The sequence below is a fragment of the Castor canadensis genome, chromosome 14, assembly GCF_047511655.1.
Source record: "Castor canadensis chromosome 14, mCasCan1.hap1v2, whole genome shotgun sequence".
NCBI classification, from domain to species: domain Eukaryota; kingdom Metazoa; phylum Chordata; class Mammalia; order Rodentia; family Castoridae; genus Castor; species Castor canadensis.
This window is the reverse complement of record NC_133399.1, coordinates 26,127,057-26,144,530: the sequence shown is the minus strand read 5'-3', so window position 1 is coordinate 26,144,530 and position 17,474 is coordinate 26,127,057. Positions and strand designations below refer to the sequence as shown.

The following is a 17,474-nucleotide window of genomic DNA, read 5'->3' as shown; positions in this document are numbered from 1 at the left end:
GGTCCCCTCTCTTTGATTCATGGCTGTTTTCCTCACCTTGACGTCTCTGCTTTTCACACTTCATCCACAGTTCCTTCTCACAATCTCTCCTGTTTTTCCTTTGACCACTTCACTCTTTCCTCTGGATTCCGGGGCCTTCCCACTTACCCCAGCTGTTATTATACTGAGGAGCTGGTCACCGGGTGGGTATTGCCTGCTGTGTGCCTTTTCCCTGGTATGTGACTGGGTGGCTCCAGGCCTGAGGGGAATGTCCCAGGGGTCTGCTGAATTGTGACAGAGCACTCAGAGACAGAGCCCATGCTGGGCCTTGGGACAAGACAATAAATGAGCCAGCATAGCCCTGCCCTTTCAGAACCATGGGCTGGGGAGATGGAGTCACTGAGCAAATTGTCACAGGGAGATGAGGGTAGGAAAGGACAGTAAGGCCTAGAGAGACCTTCCTGAAGAAGGCTGTCATGACACCAGTGACAGGTGGGGGGGTCGGGAAGGAAGGCCAAGAGGCCAGGAGCATCTTGGGACATCCCAGTCACAGTGGAAAAGACAGGTAGCGACCACACCCCTTGCCAGGGGGTCTGGTAGGCTGAGGGGAGGACTTTGGATTCCCTCCCAGGGTACCCAGAAATCTCTGGTTGAGTCCAGGCAAGGGAGAGGGGCCACTGCATAGGCTGCTGTTAGAGGGAGCCATGAGGCCCTTAGGAAGTAGGACATCATGGACCCCGCTGTCACCCAGCCTCACTGTGAGTGTTGGCTTAGCTCAGTCCCACCTCCTTCAGACACTACTGATCAAGCTCCTTCTTATACTCCATGTTCTGGGCTTCTCGCTGCCCTTGAAACACTACATACAGAACCCAGAGAAAAAGCCCTGAATGTTAGGAAAATCCATGAATAAAATTCTATCTCTGTGCCACGCATGGTGGGGCACATCTGTAATCCCAGCACTCAGGAGGTGCGTACACACGAGGCTCTCAAGTTCTGAGCCAGCCTGGACTGCATTATGAGATTCCACCTCAAAAAAACAGCAAAACATATTCTGCTGCTTCTTAATTTTCCAACCTTTACCAATCTAGAAACAGAAGCCTGTTTCCTACGTACCCACATGTGCAAGTGTGCATGCACACAGGCCTTCGCCCACAGGCAACTTGAGCTTAAAGGCCAAACCCTGAGGCAGTCAGCAAAGAAAGGAATGAGACCAAGCTGGTTTGCTGCTGAAGTTGCCAGCTAAAGCAATAAGATAAGAAAAGATGACAGATGAGTAACAGGAAATAAAAAAAATTGTACTGATGATGTGATTGTTGGAGCATAAAACATATCAGAACCAGAGCCAAGTGTGGTGGGGCACGCCTTCAATTCCTGCACTTGGAAGGGGGATGCAGAAGGATTGAGAGTTTGAGTCCAGCCTGAACTACAGAGCAAGTTTCAGGCCAGCTTGGACCATGTAGCAAGTCCTTGTCTCAAAAAAAAAAGAGGAAGGAAGGGAGAAATGAAGGGAGGGAGGAAGGAAGAAAATATATTAGAACAAATAAAGAGGGTGGAGTAGGTGCCCACATAAAGCACATGTGCATACAATAGCCAGAAAATATGGTCTGTACAGGTGAGAAGAGGGTGTGGCTCTATGGTAGAGCACTTGCCTGGCATGCATGGGGTGCTGCAAAAATAAAAATAAAAAGGTTAGCCAGGTACTGTGGGCTCACTCCTGTAATCTTAGCTGCTTGGAAGCCTAGATCAGGAGGATGGAGATTTGAGGCCAGCCCTGGCAACTAGTTCACAAGACCTTATCTCCAAAATAACCAGAGTAAAATGGACTAGAGGTGTGGCTCAAGCAGTAGAATGCATGCTTTGCAAGCAGAAAGTCCTGAGTTCAAAGTCTAGTACCACCAAAAAAAAGAGAGAGAATGTTCAAAAAGTAATTAGAGCAAAATGGACTGGAGGTGTGACTTAAGCAATAGAGCACCTGCTTTGCAAATGCAAAGCCCAGGCCCTAGGTTCAAACCCCAGTCCCACCAAAAGTACATAAATAAATGGAAGAAAGAAAGGGTGGAAAGATCAAAGACTGTACCAAATAAGGAAACTTGTATGACCTTGGATGTCTTCTGACTTGGGTCAGGATCTGTGAAAGATGGGTAACATATTGATAGCCAGTGGCTATCACCCATTCTGATCTGAGACCAGATCGCCTTGTAGTTAGAGCTGCTTTCAGTCTGGAGTTGGTGTTTGAGATGGGAAGAAGCCTCAGGTGTCTGACTGCAGCCTCCCTGGTGCTCTGGTTCCCCAGAGCCACCTCCTGGCCACTTGGGCCTCCAGCTGTCCTTGCCCCATCTTAGAAGGAAGTAACTGGCACTTCTGGGTTAGCTGATGTGTTTTCTACTTCCACGTGCCCTAGATGCTTCCCTCGGGGCCCTACTGCATGCCGGGAGCACTCATGTGCCTCGACCCATAGCCAGTCAGTGGGCCTCCCAGGGGAAGAACCTCCACCCGGGCCACCAGGGTGTCTTGCTCTTCGTCTTCGTCACTCCCACATGTCATCCACATGGGCCTTCTCTGTGCTTTGGTTTCAGTGCTCAGCAGAGGAGCACGCAGCTGAACAAGAAGAGAGCCATCCCCAACCAGGTAGCTACCCGTCCATGGCCACCACTCCACCCTGAGGGCGGGAGGGCACTGAGGGGTAACCGAGCCCCCACCATCACACTTGGCACAGGGAATGCCCTGTCAGAAGCCAACACCTTAGTGCCACGTCATCCACTCTGTCAGCATCTGAGTTCCACTTAGGTGTCAGTGTTTCTGGAAAATGGGCTGAGTGCTGCCCATTTCACACACCAGAGGCCCTGTCTGACATCCAGGGCCCAGGTTTAGCACTTGACCCTCCTGGCAGGGACACTTAACAGTCACGCAAGGTATCTGCAAGCAAATTGGGTTTCCCATCTTCTGCTCCAATATTGGGGAGCTGTAGGTGGGAGCCATGGAAGGTGCAGGGCCACTGGCAACTCAGGGAAGGCTGGGGTGGTTTGTACCCCACACACCTGGTGCCTTGATATCTTACCCCCAGCTAGAGGCCCTGGAAAATATGTGTTGTTTTATAAATACCAGTTTTAGATGTCTTTTTTTTAATTTAAGAAAACCCATCATCTTTGCAAAGTTTCTGCCACTACCCCTCCCCCCCTTCTGCACATCAGGTGGGGGTGGGAGTGGGGCTGAGGCTTTGCTGTTTATCTTGCACGATTCTAGAGGCAGATTGGAAAAGAAAAAATGTAACCACTGCATGAATCTTTTTTTTTTTTTTTGCGCTTGCTAGGTAATATATACATTTTTTTTGTTTCTGTGAGATGATAATGAATTAAATATTAACACCATGAATATAATTAATAGCATGTAATTTTTTTCTTTTGCTGTTTTTTCCTCTGCTTTTCTCCTCCCATTCTTGTGCTTTTTTCCGGCTTTTTCTCCATCCTTTCATGTCCCTTTTGTCTCTTTCCTCCTCCCACTCTTCCTTGATTTACCCACAACCCTAACCTTGCCTTCTCAAAGGGAGAGATCTTGGTAAGTACCTGTTTAGTGTGATAGCAAATATTAGAGAATCTGGTAGTGTTGGAGGCCTCACCCACCCCCATAACATTCCCTTTCACCCAAAAAGTGCTAAACATCCAACTAACCTTGAAACCCCTCATTGTGGCTGTCGTTGAACTTGGCGTTGACCTGGTTGTCAGTAGCTCTTGCACTAACACTAACCTATCCTGCTCCTCTTTGGCTGACTCCTGTCAGACTCACCTGGTGTCCTTTAGGTCAGGGATGGCAAATACTCAGCTGACACACTGTCCCTGCCTTCTCTTGCCTCCCTGGCCATGGAAAATTTTGCTCAAACCCTGCTGGCATTTGTTCTTGCCACTCCCACTCCTACTTCTGCCTCCAGTGCAGGCAGCAGCACAGGAGAGCCTGATTTTCTGCATGCACAACTTCCTCTGCCCTGCCCATGGCAGACGTGGCTAATCTATCCAGCATATTTCTGACTTGTACCTTTCCTCCATCATGTGCCCATGGCAGATGTTACTAATCAATCCTGGCATTCTTTCCTAATCAGATGCCACCGCTCCCCATTCTGTGGCCCATGTGACTAATTGACAAGGTATTTTTTTTTTTAATTCTTCTACATGATACCCATCCTGTACCCACAGCAGGCATGACTAATCAATCAGGGACCTTTTTTCCTGGATGCTGCCACTAGCCTCCTTCCTCCATGGAAGATATGATTGGTGAGGCTGTTCTGTTCTGCTTGCCCCTTCCCTGATCCTTTGCCAGGGACAGGCATGACTAATCAATCGATCCTAGCATTTTTTCCTGCCATGCCCAGAGTTCTCACCACAGTGCCCTGGGTGATTGGTTGTGGCCCCTCAGGGTGAATAGTATTTGCCATCCCTGCTGTAGGTAACCCCTCCTGCCTTGCACAGAACCCACAGTGGGCCTAGGGTGGGACATGAGGAGGATTGGGAGGACCTGCGCTATATAGAGCAGAGACCGTTCACATTTGAGAGCTGAGTCTATATGATGTGCCTCCTATGGCAGCTGGCCTCCATTCCCAACAGAGCCCCCTGCCCTGTGGTATTCTCCCACTGCTGGCCACTAGGGACTGGTAGGCAGTGCTGAATGCCCTCTGCAGAGACCTTCGGGTAATTCTGGAGTACTTCCAATAGCTGAGCAGGGCCTGGATGTGCCTGGACCCATTGGTGGGTGGGTGGGAGAAATAGATGAGCCTGTGGTTCCCACTTTCCCCATGTCCCATCCCCAATGTCTCCCCCCATCCCCATCCCGCCACTTCCTCCACCAGACAGACCAGGCCAAGGTATAATCATTTACCTTTTCCTGTCGGATTCCCCATCCCAGCCACAGAGACATGAGCATCACTTTGCCTGGGACCCTCACTCAGGGAGGAGGCTAGCCCCGCCTGCCCACTGACCCCAGCCACCCTGCTTCCTGCTTGCTGTTCCTGCCACCTGGGGCTGGTCCTGCCTCCATCCCTCCCCAACTCCCCTACTGCTTGCATACCTTCACTGTGCACCCCAGGCTTGGGGTCCCACCCACCTCCTATCTCCCCGACCCCCAGACCCCCACACCAGCTTCCTTGCCTGGGAGAGGGGTGGAGCCCAGCTACCTCCTGGGAGCATGTGGGACATGCCATGTCAGAGAGCAGTGACAGCCCGGACCCCTGATTTCCTGCCCCTGGTTGTCAGTCAGTGGCTGGACTAGGTCCACTAAGCTCCTGCTCTCTGGGATAACACCCTGCCAGGCCCCCACTGCCCGCCCTCAGTTGGAGGAAGGAGACTGACCATAGGAGCCCTCCCTGATACTGCTGGTGGCAGGCTACCCTTCCAGCATGTGTCTCAGTCTACAGACTAGTGTCTCCAACAGCACAGCTACCCATGCTAGGGGGCCTGGGAGAAAGGGCATCCCCAGAACGCTGGGCCTTCACAGTCCAAACCAAGGCATCCTAGAGAAACCAGAATGAGACCATCATCCTGTGGCCAAGGAAGACACCATGGCCTTGCTGGGGCCGCCAGAGGCCTCTGCTCCCTTGGCCCCCAGGCAGCCTGTGGGGAATCAACAGCCACACTGCCAGCTCCAGACAACCACAGGCATCCCAAGACCTCTTGTCATCCTACAGCAGTTGAAGTCTGTGCCCTTGGCCTAATGAGGGCTTCCAGTGGTAACTTACCCTGTCCCTGGCCTGGGCAGGAACTCTGCCTTCATGGCCTTCTGCAACTTGGTAACTGTGTTCAGGTTTGACAGGCCTGGGCATAGTTCAGGTAGGCAAAATGAAACCCTTCCCAGGAGACTTAGAAAGGTCTTCCTAAACCCTAGGAAGACCCTGGGGGCCCTCTCTCTGGTTCTCGTACCCGATCCTACTCTGAAGGGCCCAACAGCAACTGTTTCCAGCTGTCATGGCCACACACAGCCTGTCCCCTGCGACATGGCCCATCTGTTGCTATCTTAGCCCCAGACAACCCTGCCTGTGCTTCCTACTGAGTTTTGGGGTGGGAACTCTGGGCCTCCATGTCCCAGGGACCAGGGAATGCCCGAGAACGTGGCCCCCCCAGGCTGCCTGCAGCTAGCTGTCAGGTGAGTCCTTGTTCAGGCCTGGCTTCTGTCTTCCCACTCAGATACTGGCTACATCCTCTTCCAGACCCCTGAGATCTCATTCAGAGAAAAGTGAAATCACTGGCTTGAAGCCAGCCTGAAGTGCAATCCTTACCTCCAAGGGCCCCTTTAGGGTCCTCCAGACTGCAGTCTTTGTCCCCAGCCCTTGGGTAGCAAAGTCCCCTGGCCCTGGTCACCTGGCCACAGATGGACCTACAGCAAAGGCATCAATCAGTTGAGGCTTCATATGTGGGGCCTTTGCTGCTTGGCTCTAAGAGGAATGTGAGAAAGAACTGGTCCATGGTGATAGTTGCTTACCAGAGGGCATGCGGGGTGGGACCAAGAGCATCCTTGGTCACCTTGTCCCAACCAGTCATGTGCAGATCCTCACATGCCACGTTCCACAGGGCCCAGCCCCAGTCACAAGCCCCAGACACCTGCCCTGAACCCCTTTCCACAGGGCAGGCATATGTTCTGTTCCCATTCCCCCATCAACTCCCGGGCTAGGGACTCACTGTCTGTCTGTCTGTCTGTCTGCCCGCACACCTGCCTGTGTACCTTCCTGGTTTCCAACTGGGCATGCTTGGGGCGAGATGGAGTTGGGTTCCTGGCTTGGGGCTGGAGGTGTGTCTGCTGTGGTCCCCAGCTTCCTGCCTTGCTGTGGGGCAAGGGCACTGGCCACTGTGCTGGGGGGTGGCCTGGGTGGCAGGGTGTTGTCTCCCACTAAGCCACATCCTCTCCTCCAGGTGATACGCAGGGGATGGCTGACCATCAACAACATAAGCCTGATGAAGGGGGGTTCCAAGGAGTACTGGTTTGTGCTAACAGCCGAGTCATTGTCCTGGTACAAAGATGAGGAGGTGAGTGGCCGCTGGCAAGGGTAGGGCGACAGGATGAGAGTGTGTAGGCATTCCCCTCATCTGCTCCTTCTGGGTGGTACCCCTTCATTCACTCACTCACTCACTCACTCACTTGTTCATTTGAGAAAGGCTCTCTGAGGCCAGGCTTGGTGTTACACACCTGTAATGCCAGCACTAAGGAGGCTGAGGCAGAAGGATTCAAAGTTGGAAGCCAGCCTAGGCTACTTAGCAAGACTGCCTCAAAATACAAAGTAAATAATAAAAGCTTACTGTTAGGACCACTGCAGCCAGGGCTGGAGGGCAGCCTCTGTATGCTGGGTGCTTATCATCACAGCCTAGCCCCTCTTAGTCTCCCCGTTGGGTGGGAGCTGCCAACAGACTGAAAATGGACTCCAGCCTCCAGTGCCACAATGATTCTGTCCCAAGAGAAGCCACAGCTGAGAGAGAGTCAGAGCACCGCCAGACTGTTGGGGTGCCTGTGTGCTTGACCACATCCATATATCTCTGTACCTCAGTTTTCTTATCTCTGAAATGCCGTGAAATGCCCTTGTCCACTGTGTAGTGCGTACCCATCATGGGTGACTTTTGAACAGTCTGTATGTTTGTGTCACTGTGAGAAGGATGAGGGAAGGTATCTGGGGACAGTGGCAGTAAGAACCTAAGGGAAGCCGGGCACCGGTGGCTCACGCCTCCTATACTCCTAGCTACTCAGGAGGCAGAGCTCAGGAGGATCGTGGTTGGAAGCCAGCCCGGGCAAATAGTTCGGGCTCTCAAAAAAGGGCTGGTGGAGTGGCTCAAGGTGTAGGCCCCGAGTTCAAGCCCCAGTACCGCAAAAAAAAAAAAAAACCTAAGCCGGAAATGGTGGCATATACCTATAATCCCAGCATTTGGGAAGCTGAGGCAGGAGGATCAAAAGTTCCAGGCCAGCCTGGGCTATATAACAAGACCCTGTTTCAAACACAAAAAACTAAAAAGAAGTGGAGGAGAAATACTGCATAAGAATAATATGGACGGAAGGACTCATTTATTCCACTGAGGACTGATGTCAGGATGAGCCTGTGTGGGACATTGAGAGGCACTTGGTGCTGGCTCAGCCTCCACCCTGACAACCACAACTTAGATTGAGAGCCTGTCGTTCATAGGGATACCCACAGGGGGCACTGCATTCCTCTCCTCAGCCAAGGCTGCATTAGGTGGGGTTCCAGGCTGCAAAGTAGCCCTACTTAGTGGCCTGAGGGCTAGACATTAGCCATCTGCTTTGTGGGATGACAGTTGTCCAGGGTGTTGTGTCCTGGGTGGAACAGTGGGAGCCCTAGTTCTGTCTCCAGCAACACACACGCAAAAAGCAAAAAATAAGTAAAAAGGCTGGTCCCACAGAGGGGCCCAGGCCTAGGCCTCGTGGCTCACTGCATGGCAGCATTAGTAGCTCTGTCTTAAGAGCTCTCTTCTCTATCCTAAGTTGGGGCCCTTGGTTTTCCCCTCATCCAGGGATTGAAAACGGGACCCTGACCCTTCCAGACCCTAGGCAGGGGCAGCACTGGGAGGAGGATCAGGCAGGCGCAGATCCCTGAGAAGGGTCCCTGTGTATGCCCCAGACACAAAACAGGCTACAATCAGGAGGGTAGTGTGAAATTCCATCCCCCTTGCCACCACCATCACCCACAACACCGAGGATCGCAGCAGGGACCCCCAGCATCACACACGTCAGCCACCGCCGCAACCCCCCCACAAGCCAGGCCATCTTCGCAGACAAGCCTTGGAGAGAGGCAGGAGAGGAGAATGTCTTTATTCAGAAAGAAACAAGACGGAAGGGACATTTACAGTTGTAGGGCAGGAAGAAGGGAAGGATTTCCCCAGGACCCCCAACCCTAGGGCTCCCTTGGCTTTTGCCTGGTGCCTCTTCTCCCACCCAGGCCTTTCCGGAATCTTCTGTGCAAGCTTCCACACCAGTGGGAAGTGGGACAGTGGAAGACGGTCACTTACCTCTGGGTCAGCCTGGCTTTGGTGGTGGCAGGTAGCACAGGGGGCCGGCGGGGGCCCTGTCTCGATGCGTTCGCCCGAGCCCAGCCTAACCAATGTGCAGACTACTGTACACGTTCGGAACCTCCTGAACAGGTAGTCTGAACACTGGGATGGCGGGGCCGGCTGTCCATCCCCTGGGTCCCCTGAGCAGCCACCCTGCAGGCAAAGAGGCCACCACTGCTCCCACCACCGTCCGCCCTCTCCATCATCTCTTCTGACGTGGCAAGGCTGGGGCCAGCTCGCATCTGGAGAAAGTTGTAGATTTTCAGGAAATCCGGGGGGAGGGGGTGGGATGGGGAGCGGAGGCGGGGAACGGTTTGGGTCGGTGGCCTCTGCGCAGGAGGGGGACAGTTGGGTTGGAGCAGGAAGAGGGACACGCACATGCCTGTGCATTCTCATGTGTGTGCTGTGCACGTGTGTGTGTGTGTGTGTGTGTGTGTGTGTCCTGTGTTCACGTATGTGTGCCACAGCCTCAGGAAGGCAGCCGCTGCGTCCCGGCAGAATCACAGTATAAACAGTTCCAGATGTGCTGTCTTGCGCTGAGCCAGGATGGCCTGTGACTCAGTTAGTTGGCCTGGCTGTCTGACTGGCAACTTCCTGCCTCATGACAGCAGAGGGTGGGGGCTGCAGAGGCCCTTCTGCAACCTTCCAGACTGGGGGTGGGGGAGAGGGCAGGAACTCCTTCCCAGGACCCAACCCAGGCTCATTCTAAAGCCCCCCAGTCCCTCCCCAGGAGCCAGGTGGGATGCTGGCCCTGCATTCCACTGCTGCGCCTGTGACAACCACCACAGCCTTTCTTGGCCACCCTCCCTGCCTTGGGCTCCCAGTCTGCAGCCTGGGTGTGGGCAGGGGTGGTCCTCCATTCCCATTGTCTAGCCCTGAGAGTGTGGTGGTGCAAACTTGTAATCCCAGCACTCAGAAGGCTGAGCTGGGAGAATGGTGAGTTCCAGTCCAGCCTAGGCAACATAGTGAGGGCCTTTCTCAAAAAAACAAAAGCAACAAAAAACGAAAAGAAAAAAGTAACCCAGTTCCTAGTCTGGGGTGGCTCAGTGGTGGAGCACTTACCTAGCATGCTTGAGGCCCTGAATTCTATCCCCAGCACCACAAAAGAAAAAAATTGAGTGAGTGGCACTTTTGTGGTGGGGCCTGGCATCAGCTCTCCAGCTCTGGAATTGTCTGAGGCTCTGGAATTCACCTGCTGCTCTATGCCTCAGTTTCCCTCTCTGTAAAATGAGACTGTCCTGTTAGCTCACTAGTAGGCCCAGCGTGAAGCCAGTCATTAGCGGCCGTACCTCTTCACCTGCGAGGGGCAGGCGATTATGTTCTGCAGGCAGGCTGAGCTGGGCCAGCGGAGCACCCACCATGTGTGTCTCCAGTGAAGGAATCCATGAGTGAATTGGAGGAGTGTTCTGAGCGGAGGTCCCAGATGTACAAAGGCCCTGGGGTGGGAGCCTACGAGGAATGATCAGGAAGACTAGAGAGCAAGGGGGCGAGTAGCAACAGGAAAAGTAACCTGTGTAAAGCTGCCAGTGCAGAAAGCACCAGGGCTTCCTCGGATGACGCCTGTCCCCTGCACCCTCAGGAGAAAGAGAAGAAGTATATGCTGCCTCTGGACAACCTCAAAATCCGCGACGTGGAGAAGGGCTTCATGTCCAACAAGCACGTCTTCGCCATCTTCAACACGGAGCAGAGGTGCTTCACCTGGGGACGCCGGGAGGGCTCAGGATACGTTCCGCCAGACCCCTCTGGCCTGCCACAGTGGCACTGAGCACTTGTAGTCAGCTCTGTGCCCCGGCATGTCACCTAGAAAGGGAGTCAGTAATGCGTGGCGGCACACACCTGTCATCCCAGCACTTGAGAGACTGAGGCAGTCACCTGCATGACATAGTGAGACCTGTCTCAGAAACAAGCAAAAGGACTGAGGGTCTGTGGAAGTATGGCTCGAGTGGTAAAGGCCCCAGACTTCAAAACTGCTGTCGGTGGTTTTTGTTTTTCTCTGTTTTTTTTTTTTTTTTTTTCCCGTACTTGGGTTTGAACTCAGGGCCTACCCCTTGAGCTACTCCACCAGCCCTTTTTCGTGATGGGTTTTTCGAGACAGGGTCTCTCCAGCTATTTGCTCAGGCTGGCTTTGAACCTTGACCCTCCTGATCTCTGCCTCCTGAGTAGCTAGGATTACAGGCATGAGCCACTGGCACCTGGCATGTTGTGGGTGTTTCTGAGCAGTGGCCTGACAGGTACTCTGGACAGAGATGTGGAAGAAGAGAGGAGAGCCTGAGGGAAGTGGGAGCCCTGGAGGGTTCTGAGCAGAGAGAAGACTCCACTCGGCCTCACTGGTGCCCTCTAGTGGTTGTTTGGGGAATAACTTGTGTGTTGGGGGTCGGGGGTAGAACCAAGTGCCTGAGTTAGCATTGGACCTAGGACATCAAGGGAGAGGGGTGAAGTGTGAGAGAAAGGCCCTGAGAACTTGGGACCTAGCTGCTGACAAAGGCTCAGTGAGGACAGTGCAGCTGGGTCCAGGCTGAGGGAGAGGGGCCTATGAAGTACCAGTAGGGGTTCCTGGGAGTTGATGTTCAGGAATGAGCCCCAGACAGGTATGCAACCTGCACAGTCGTTATTGTGTGGCTCAGCAGTAGAACACTAGCCTAGCATGCATCAGGTCCTGGGTTCTATCACCTGAACTGCAAAACTTTTTAAAAAGTTAACAGGCTGGGCGTGGTGGTGTACAGCTGTAATCCCAGCCACACAGAATTAGAGACAGGATGATCATTGTCTGAGCACATCTGGGCAAAAGCATGAGACCCTGTATGAAAACTAACTAAAAGCAAAAAAGGGTTGGAGGCCTGGCTCAAATGGTAGAGCACTTGTCTAGCAAGCTTTAGACCCTGAGTTTAAACTCCAGTACTGCCCAAGAAATTAATAATTTTTAAAAATAAATGAAAAGAATATAAAATCCTATAATTGAAATTGTAGTTTTGGACCCTAGACCCAAACTCTTAGGATTCCTCATGCCAGGTCCAGCTACCCGCCCCTAAATGCCAAATAAAGAGGCATGGTGAAAGAAGAGAAAGGTTTATTACACGGCTTGGGACATGCCATGGGAAGAAGCAATAAGCACTCAGCTCATCTTCACCCATCTTCGGGGGCAGACATGAGCTACAGGTTTAAGTAGACCAAAGAACTGGGGCAAGGGACAAAGGTATGCGTAGCTAAACAGTTCAGTCACAGGCATGTTTTGGTTGCTCATTATCTCAGTCCCTGTCCTGGGAGAGGTTTCAGAGTTGTTAATCTGAATTTATTGTCAGCTGGCAGGTGTTTTATCCTGAGGAAAGTCTACTGTCGTTGTCATAAAGATGTTATCTTTCCCAGAATCCAAGGTGATTACAAAGTGACCGCAAAGAGAATGGCTTAGAGCAAAGGCAGATACAAAATGGAGGACAGATGCCATGTTTTTTTCCAGTTATTAGTTAATTTGTGGGCCCAAGAAGGAGTCAGTGCTTTTTAGCAAAAGCAGTATAAGCACCTCTTACTCAATCAGATGAGCCCCCCAACCAGGGTAAGTAAAAACACAGGAGGGTTTTAGGAGGCTCTCTGTGGATGTGTCCCTGTGTGAAGTGCTGGTGGGAGACAGGCACAAAGTCAGGAAGAGGCCTAGTGGACGCCCCTCCCAGCCTCCCACACATGCCCTCGTCCAGGGACAGGGCCTGCTGGAGTCAGGGTCAGCTGTCTATGTCCTGCACAAGACAGGACATAGACACCCCTGTAATTCCTTCCAGAAATCTTTCAGGGCAGCCACTCACTCACTTAGAGTGGTATCACAGGGCCATGTCTAACCTTAAACCCAGGTGTCACTTGGAAGCTTCAAGGTGTCTTGGCTGCACCTGTGTGCAGAACAAGATAGCATGCATGAGCCAGGCGCCGATGGCTCACTTGTAATCCTAGCTTCTCAGGAGGCTGAGATTGGGAGGATCACAGATTGAAGCCAGCCTGGGCAAGAAACCCCATCTCCAAAATAACCAGGTGTGGTTCAAGCAGTAAAGTACCTGTTTTGCAAGCACAAAGCTCTGAGTTCAAAACCCCAGTCTCACCAAAAACAAAGCATACATGGCACATGGCATATCACACAGGCTGCCGGCCTCTAGTACAGAATGCTGTCCATGAATGCTGGTTCCATGCTGTTTTACTTCCAAAGCCTTGATGCTTTACAGCCTTTGCCAGGGTTCTTGACCGGTCCCTGAATAGCTAGCTCTTCCTCCAGGGTCCAACTATTTACTTAATGGAAATGAAATAAGCCCTCATCTCCCAGCCCTGTTCGTAGGGTTCAGAGGCCTCCTGTGGTGCTGCTGGGGGAGTAGCCCAGAGCTCGTCACTGCTTTATGTGTAGTAGATTCCAACTTGCACCTTAGCATGTCTGGGGAAGGTACTGGAACCATTTGGAGCCTGGGGGCAGGTTCGAAGCCTTGGTAACACAGAGAGACCCTGGAGGCCACACTCTTAGTAGTCGACCAAGTCCACAGGCAGCCAACTCAAGTGTGTGCCCTTCTCACATCAGGAATGTCTACAAGGACCTACGGCAGATTGAGCTGGCCTGTGACTCCCAAGAGGACGTAGACAGCTGGAAGGCATCATTCCTGCGAGCCGGAGTCTACCCTGAAAAAGACCAGGTGAGGAGCCACCTGCCTACCCAGCACACCTCTGGCCCAGCTGGTCCCAGCCAGCGGTGGAAGGGGCCAATCATTTCTAGGCTGTTTGCTGGGACTCCAAGAAGGCAGGACACATGGCTGACACCAATGAACAAGCAAAGCAAAGAAGGACAGTTTGTCACCAGTTTGTCTAGAAAGTTCTCTCAGGGACAGGAGCCACCCTGGCTGCTGCCCAGGTCACCCCAGGTCTGGGCAGCTCTGGCCAGGGGCAGGCAGGGCCACCTGGTGCCAACAGCTCTCTCGGGCCTGACCCCAGAGAGTCAGCTGTTCGTGGAACAGGCAAGCAGCTCCCAGAGAAGGGGAGCTCACCATGATTGCTCAGGCTGCCGTCACCCCTCATGACCTCTGCGTTTCCTTGCAGGCAGAGAATGAGGACGGGGTCCAAGAGAACACCTTCTCGATGGATCCACAGCTGGAGAGGCAGGTGGAGACCATCCGCAACCTGGTGGACTCGTACGTGGCGATCATCAACAAGTCCATCCGAGACCTCATGCCAAAGACCATCATGCACCTCATGATCAACAACGTGAGTGTCACGTTCACAGGTGGACTGAGTCTCACCTCGGAAACCCCAGGGCCATCGCCCCAGGCCACGCTAGACTCCTGCTCCTATTTAGTCAGGTCACTGGAACCAACACTGCATGAATTGGCGTCATCTAAATCAATTTATTCTGCTCTCAGAATAATAACCCTAGGAGAGGCTGGGTGTGACCATCCAGACCTGTCATCCCACCTTGGGAGGCTGAGGCAGGAGGACCATGAGTTTGAGGCTAGCCTGGGCTACATTGCAATTTCCAAGCCAGTGGGTCTCACAACATAGTGAGACCCTGTCTCAAAAAAAACGGTGGGCCAGGATTGTCACCAGAGTCTAGAAAGTTCTCTAGCCAAAGCCACAGTCAGGGATGTACATGGAATTGAAACCCTGCTGCTTTGTTCTCTTTTCTCCTCTCCTCCTTGAGGTGGGACAAATATGGATGCCCTAAGCCTCTGTATTTGCTTCTAGTTCGAGGCCCCGGATATGGGCCTGGTTGGTGTACACCTGTAATCGTAGCTACTTGGGAGGATCAGGAGGATCGAGGTTCGAGGCCAGCCCAGGCAAACAGTTCCCAAGACCCCATCTCCAAAATAACCAGAGCAAAACAGACTGCAGGTATGGCTCAAGAAGTAGAGCACCTGCTTTGTAAGCTCAAAGCCCTGAGTTCAAACTCTAGTCCCACCAAAAAAAAAAAAAAAACCTAGCTGGGAATGGTGGCACATGCTAGTAATCCCAGCTACTTTGGAGGCAGAGGTAGGAGGATCTTGAGTTGGAGGCTAGTCTCAGCTACAAAAATAAAAACAAAAGGGCTCAAGTGGTACAGCACCTGCCTACTAGCAAGCCTGAAGCCCTGGGTTCCATCCCCAGTACTGCAAAAAAAAAAAAAAAAAAAGTAATGAACAGAAACTAGTAGCAATGGGAGAAAAGCCAGTCAGATACAGTGGGAGACTATAAAAAAGCAGGAGAAGGGATAAGATGCTAGGCATAAGTTTGATAGTCTTGGGAGATGGTGGGAAGGTCACTTGAATGCACCCCTGGGGACTTCGGAGGACAGCTGGGTGGAAGGCTTATTGGGTGCACACTAAATAGCTGACATGAGGCTGGTGACGTGGCTCAAGTGGTAGAGTGCCTGCCTAGTAGGCACAAGGCCCCATGTTCATACCCTAGCACCACTAAAAATAAATAAAATACAATAAAACAGGTATGTTCCAAGGTACAGAGAAAGCTGGTGGTTGGGGGGTTTAGCTCAGTGGACGAGCCCTTGTCTGGCAAGTGCAAGGCCCTGAGTTTGGTCCCCAGCATGGAAAAAAAAAAACAAGAAGAAAAAAAGTCTCAGAGAAAGCCAATGGCAGTCCCACCATGGATGGCAGATGCTTTATTTTTGCCCTGCAGTGCTGGGAATGGAACCCAGAGCCTCATCCATGTTAGGCAAACACTGGACCACTGAGCCACCTCTCCCAACCCCCCTCCTGGTGGTTGCTTTTCCAGGGGGCCACTGAGCTTTGGCTGGTATTGAGGTAGCCTGACCTCTTGGCCTCTTGTCCCCAGACGAAGGCCTTCATCCACCATGAGCTGCTGGCCTACCTGTACTCATCAGCGGACCAGAGCAGCCTCATGGAGGAGTCTGCTGACCAGGCCCAGCGGCGAGACGACATGCTGCGCATGTACCACGCACTCAAAGAGGCGCTCAGCATCATCGGTGACATCAGCACCAGCACTGTGTCCACACCCGTGCCCCCGCCTGTCGACGACACCTGGCTCCAGAGCACCAGCAGCCACAGGTCTGGGAAGCTTGGTCCCTCATGCGCTGCCTACTCTACAGTGTGTGTAGGGGTTATAACCAGGGTGGGCAGAGGGAAGGAGCCCCAGATGGTGAAGCACCCAAACCGCGTGGCTATCCTACCGACGGTATCAGGGAGACGGCTTCAGTGAGCCGACTGTTCACCCTCCTGGCTTCTGGAGCTTTCCATGGCCCAAGTGGCAGTTAAGAGCAAGGGGCCTGGGTGAAAGCCAGGCTCGGGTGGCTCACACCTGTAATCCTAGCTTCTTAGGAGGCAGAGATCAGGAGGATTGTGGTTTGAGGCCAGCAAATAGTTTGTGAGACCTTATCTCGACAAAACCCATCACAAAAAAGGGCTGGTGGAGTGGCTTAAGGTGTAGGCCCTGAGTTCAAGACCCAGCACCACAAAAATAGACCCAGGTGACACCAGCCATAGAGGGTCAGCCTCCTGGAGCATAGAGAATCGCAAGTGGAAGGTGGTTATGGAAGCCCAGAACTATCATAGAAACAAGATCCATTGGCCTGACCATTGGGGGCTTTGGGCAGGGACCCCTAACAGTGACACAGCAGGTGGTGGCTATGACTGACAGGGTTGATCAGGTAAATGTCAGGGTGGACCCACTGAGTCTGCAAGGTGCCATGGAGTCCTTTGGGAGAGGATCCAGCATTCATGCTTGAGGAACAGCATGGAGAACAACAGGGGAGCCTGTGGGGCGTGAGCAGGCCCTGGGGAGCACTGTCGGGGTAGGGCTGGGCTCTGGAAGGTTCTTGGGAACCACCGGCCACAGCTCCCCATGTGGGCCCCAAGCAGCACATAGTGCTCACATGGCTTCTCCCCAGCTCACAGCCTGTCACCCCATCCTTACAGCCCCACTCCACAGCGCCGGCCCATGTCCAGCGTGCACCCGCCCGGCCGGCCGCCTGCAGTGCGGGGCCCCACACCAGGGCCCCCCCTGATTCCCGTGCCTGTGGGGGCCACAGCCTCCTTCTCAGCGCCCCCCATCCCATCCCGGCCTGGACCCCAGAGTGTGTTTGCCAACGACCCCTTCTCAGCCCCGCCTCAGATCCCGTCTCGGCCAGTGCGGATCCCCCCTGGCATCCCCCCTGGAGTGCCCAGGTAAGGCTGTAGTATACCTCACTGGCTGCCTAGGCCCCGGTGTCCCTCACCTCTGTCTCCCTCCTAACACTCTCCCTCCATGGCTGAGCAGTCCATAGAGGAGCAAAACCACCCCAGTTGATCTGGTAGGGAACTAAGGCCAATGCCTTGAACCAGTGTCACAGAGTGGTGGAGTCAGGGTGACCCTAGGTTCCTAGCTTGCCCTCTTCCTACACAGTGGGCCATGTGCAGCTTGGGACCCTTCACACTGTCCGCCTGCTGCCACCACTCACCTTCCTGGGGACCCGTATGTGGCCTACAGCCCACACTCTATTCTCGCTACTTCTGTGAGGACCCG

General features: G+C 53.2%; 1 protein-coding gene across 12 annotated transcripts in view; it reads left to right on the top strand.

Annotated features, from left to right (window-relative positions):
• Nucleotides 1–17,474, top strand: part of Dnm2 (dynamin 2) — a 73,997-nt gene that overhangs the window by 54,737 nt on the left and 1,786 nt on the right. For 6 of the 12 annotated variants that reach the window (XM_074054066.1, XM_074054065.1, XM_074054061.1 and 3 more), the window contains exons 13-20: nucleotides 2,556–2,607; nucleotides 3,523–3,534; nucleotides 6,870–6,983; nucleotides 10,588–10,697; nucleotides 13,555–13,666; nucleotides 14,067–14,231; nucleotides 15,789–16,021; nucleotides 16,889–17,137. In XM_074054066.1, the coding sequence (XP_073910167.1) occupies nucleotides 2,556–2,607; nucleotides 3,523–3,534; nucleotides 6,870–6,983; nucleotides 10,588–10,697; nucleotides 13,555–13,666; nucleotides 14,067–14,231; nucleotides 15,789–16,021; nucleotides 16,889–17,137 (1,047 nt within the window). Of the gene's footprint in view, nucleotides 1–2,555; nucleotides 2,608–3,522; nucleotides 3,535–4,072; nucleotides 4,118–6,869; nucleotides 6,990–10,587; nucleotides 10,698–13,554; nucleotides 13,667–14,066; nucleotides 14,232–15,788; nucleotides 16,022–16,888; nucleotides 17,138–17,474 lie in introns of those variants that run through there. The other 6 variants (XM_074054068.1, XM_074054067.1, XM_074054064.1 and 3 more) reach the window with 2 other exon arrangements.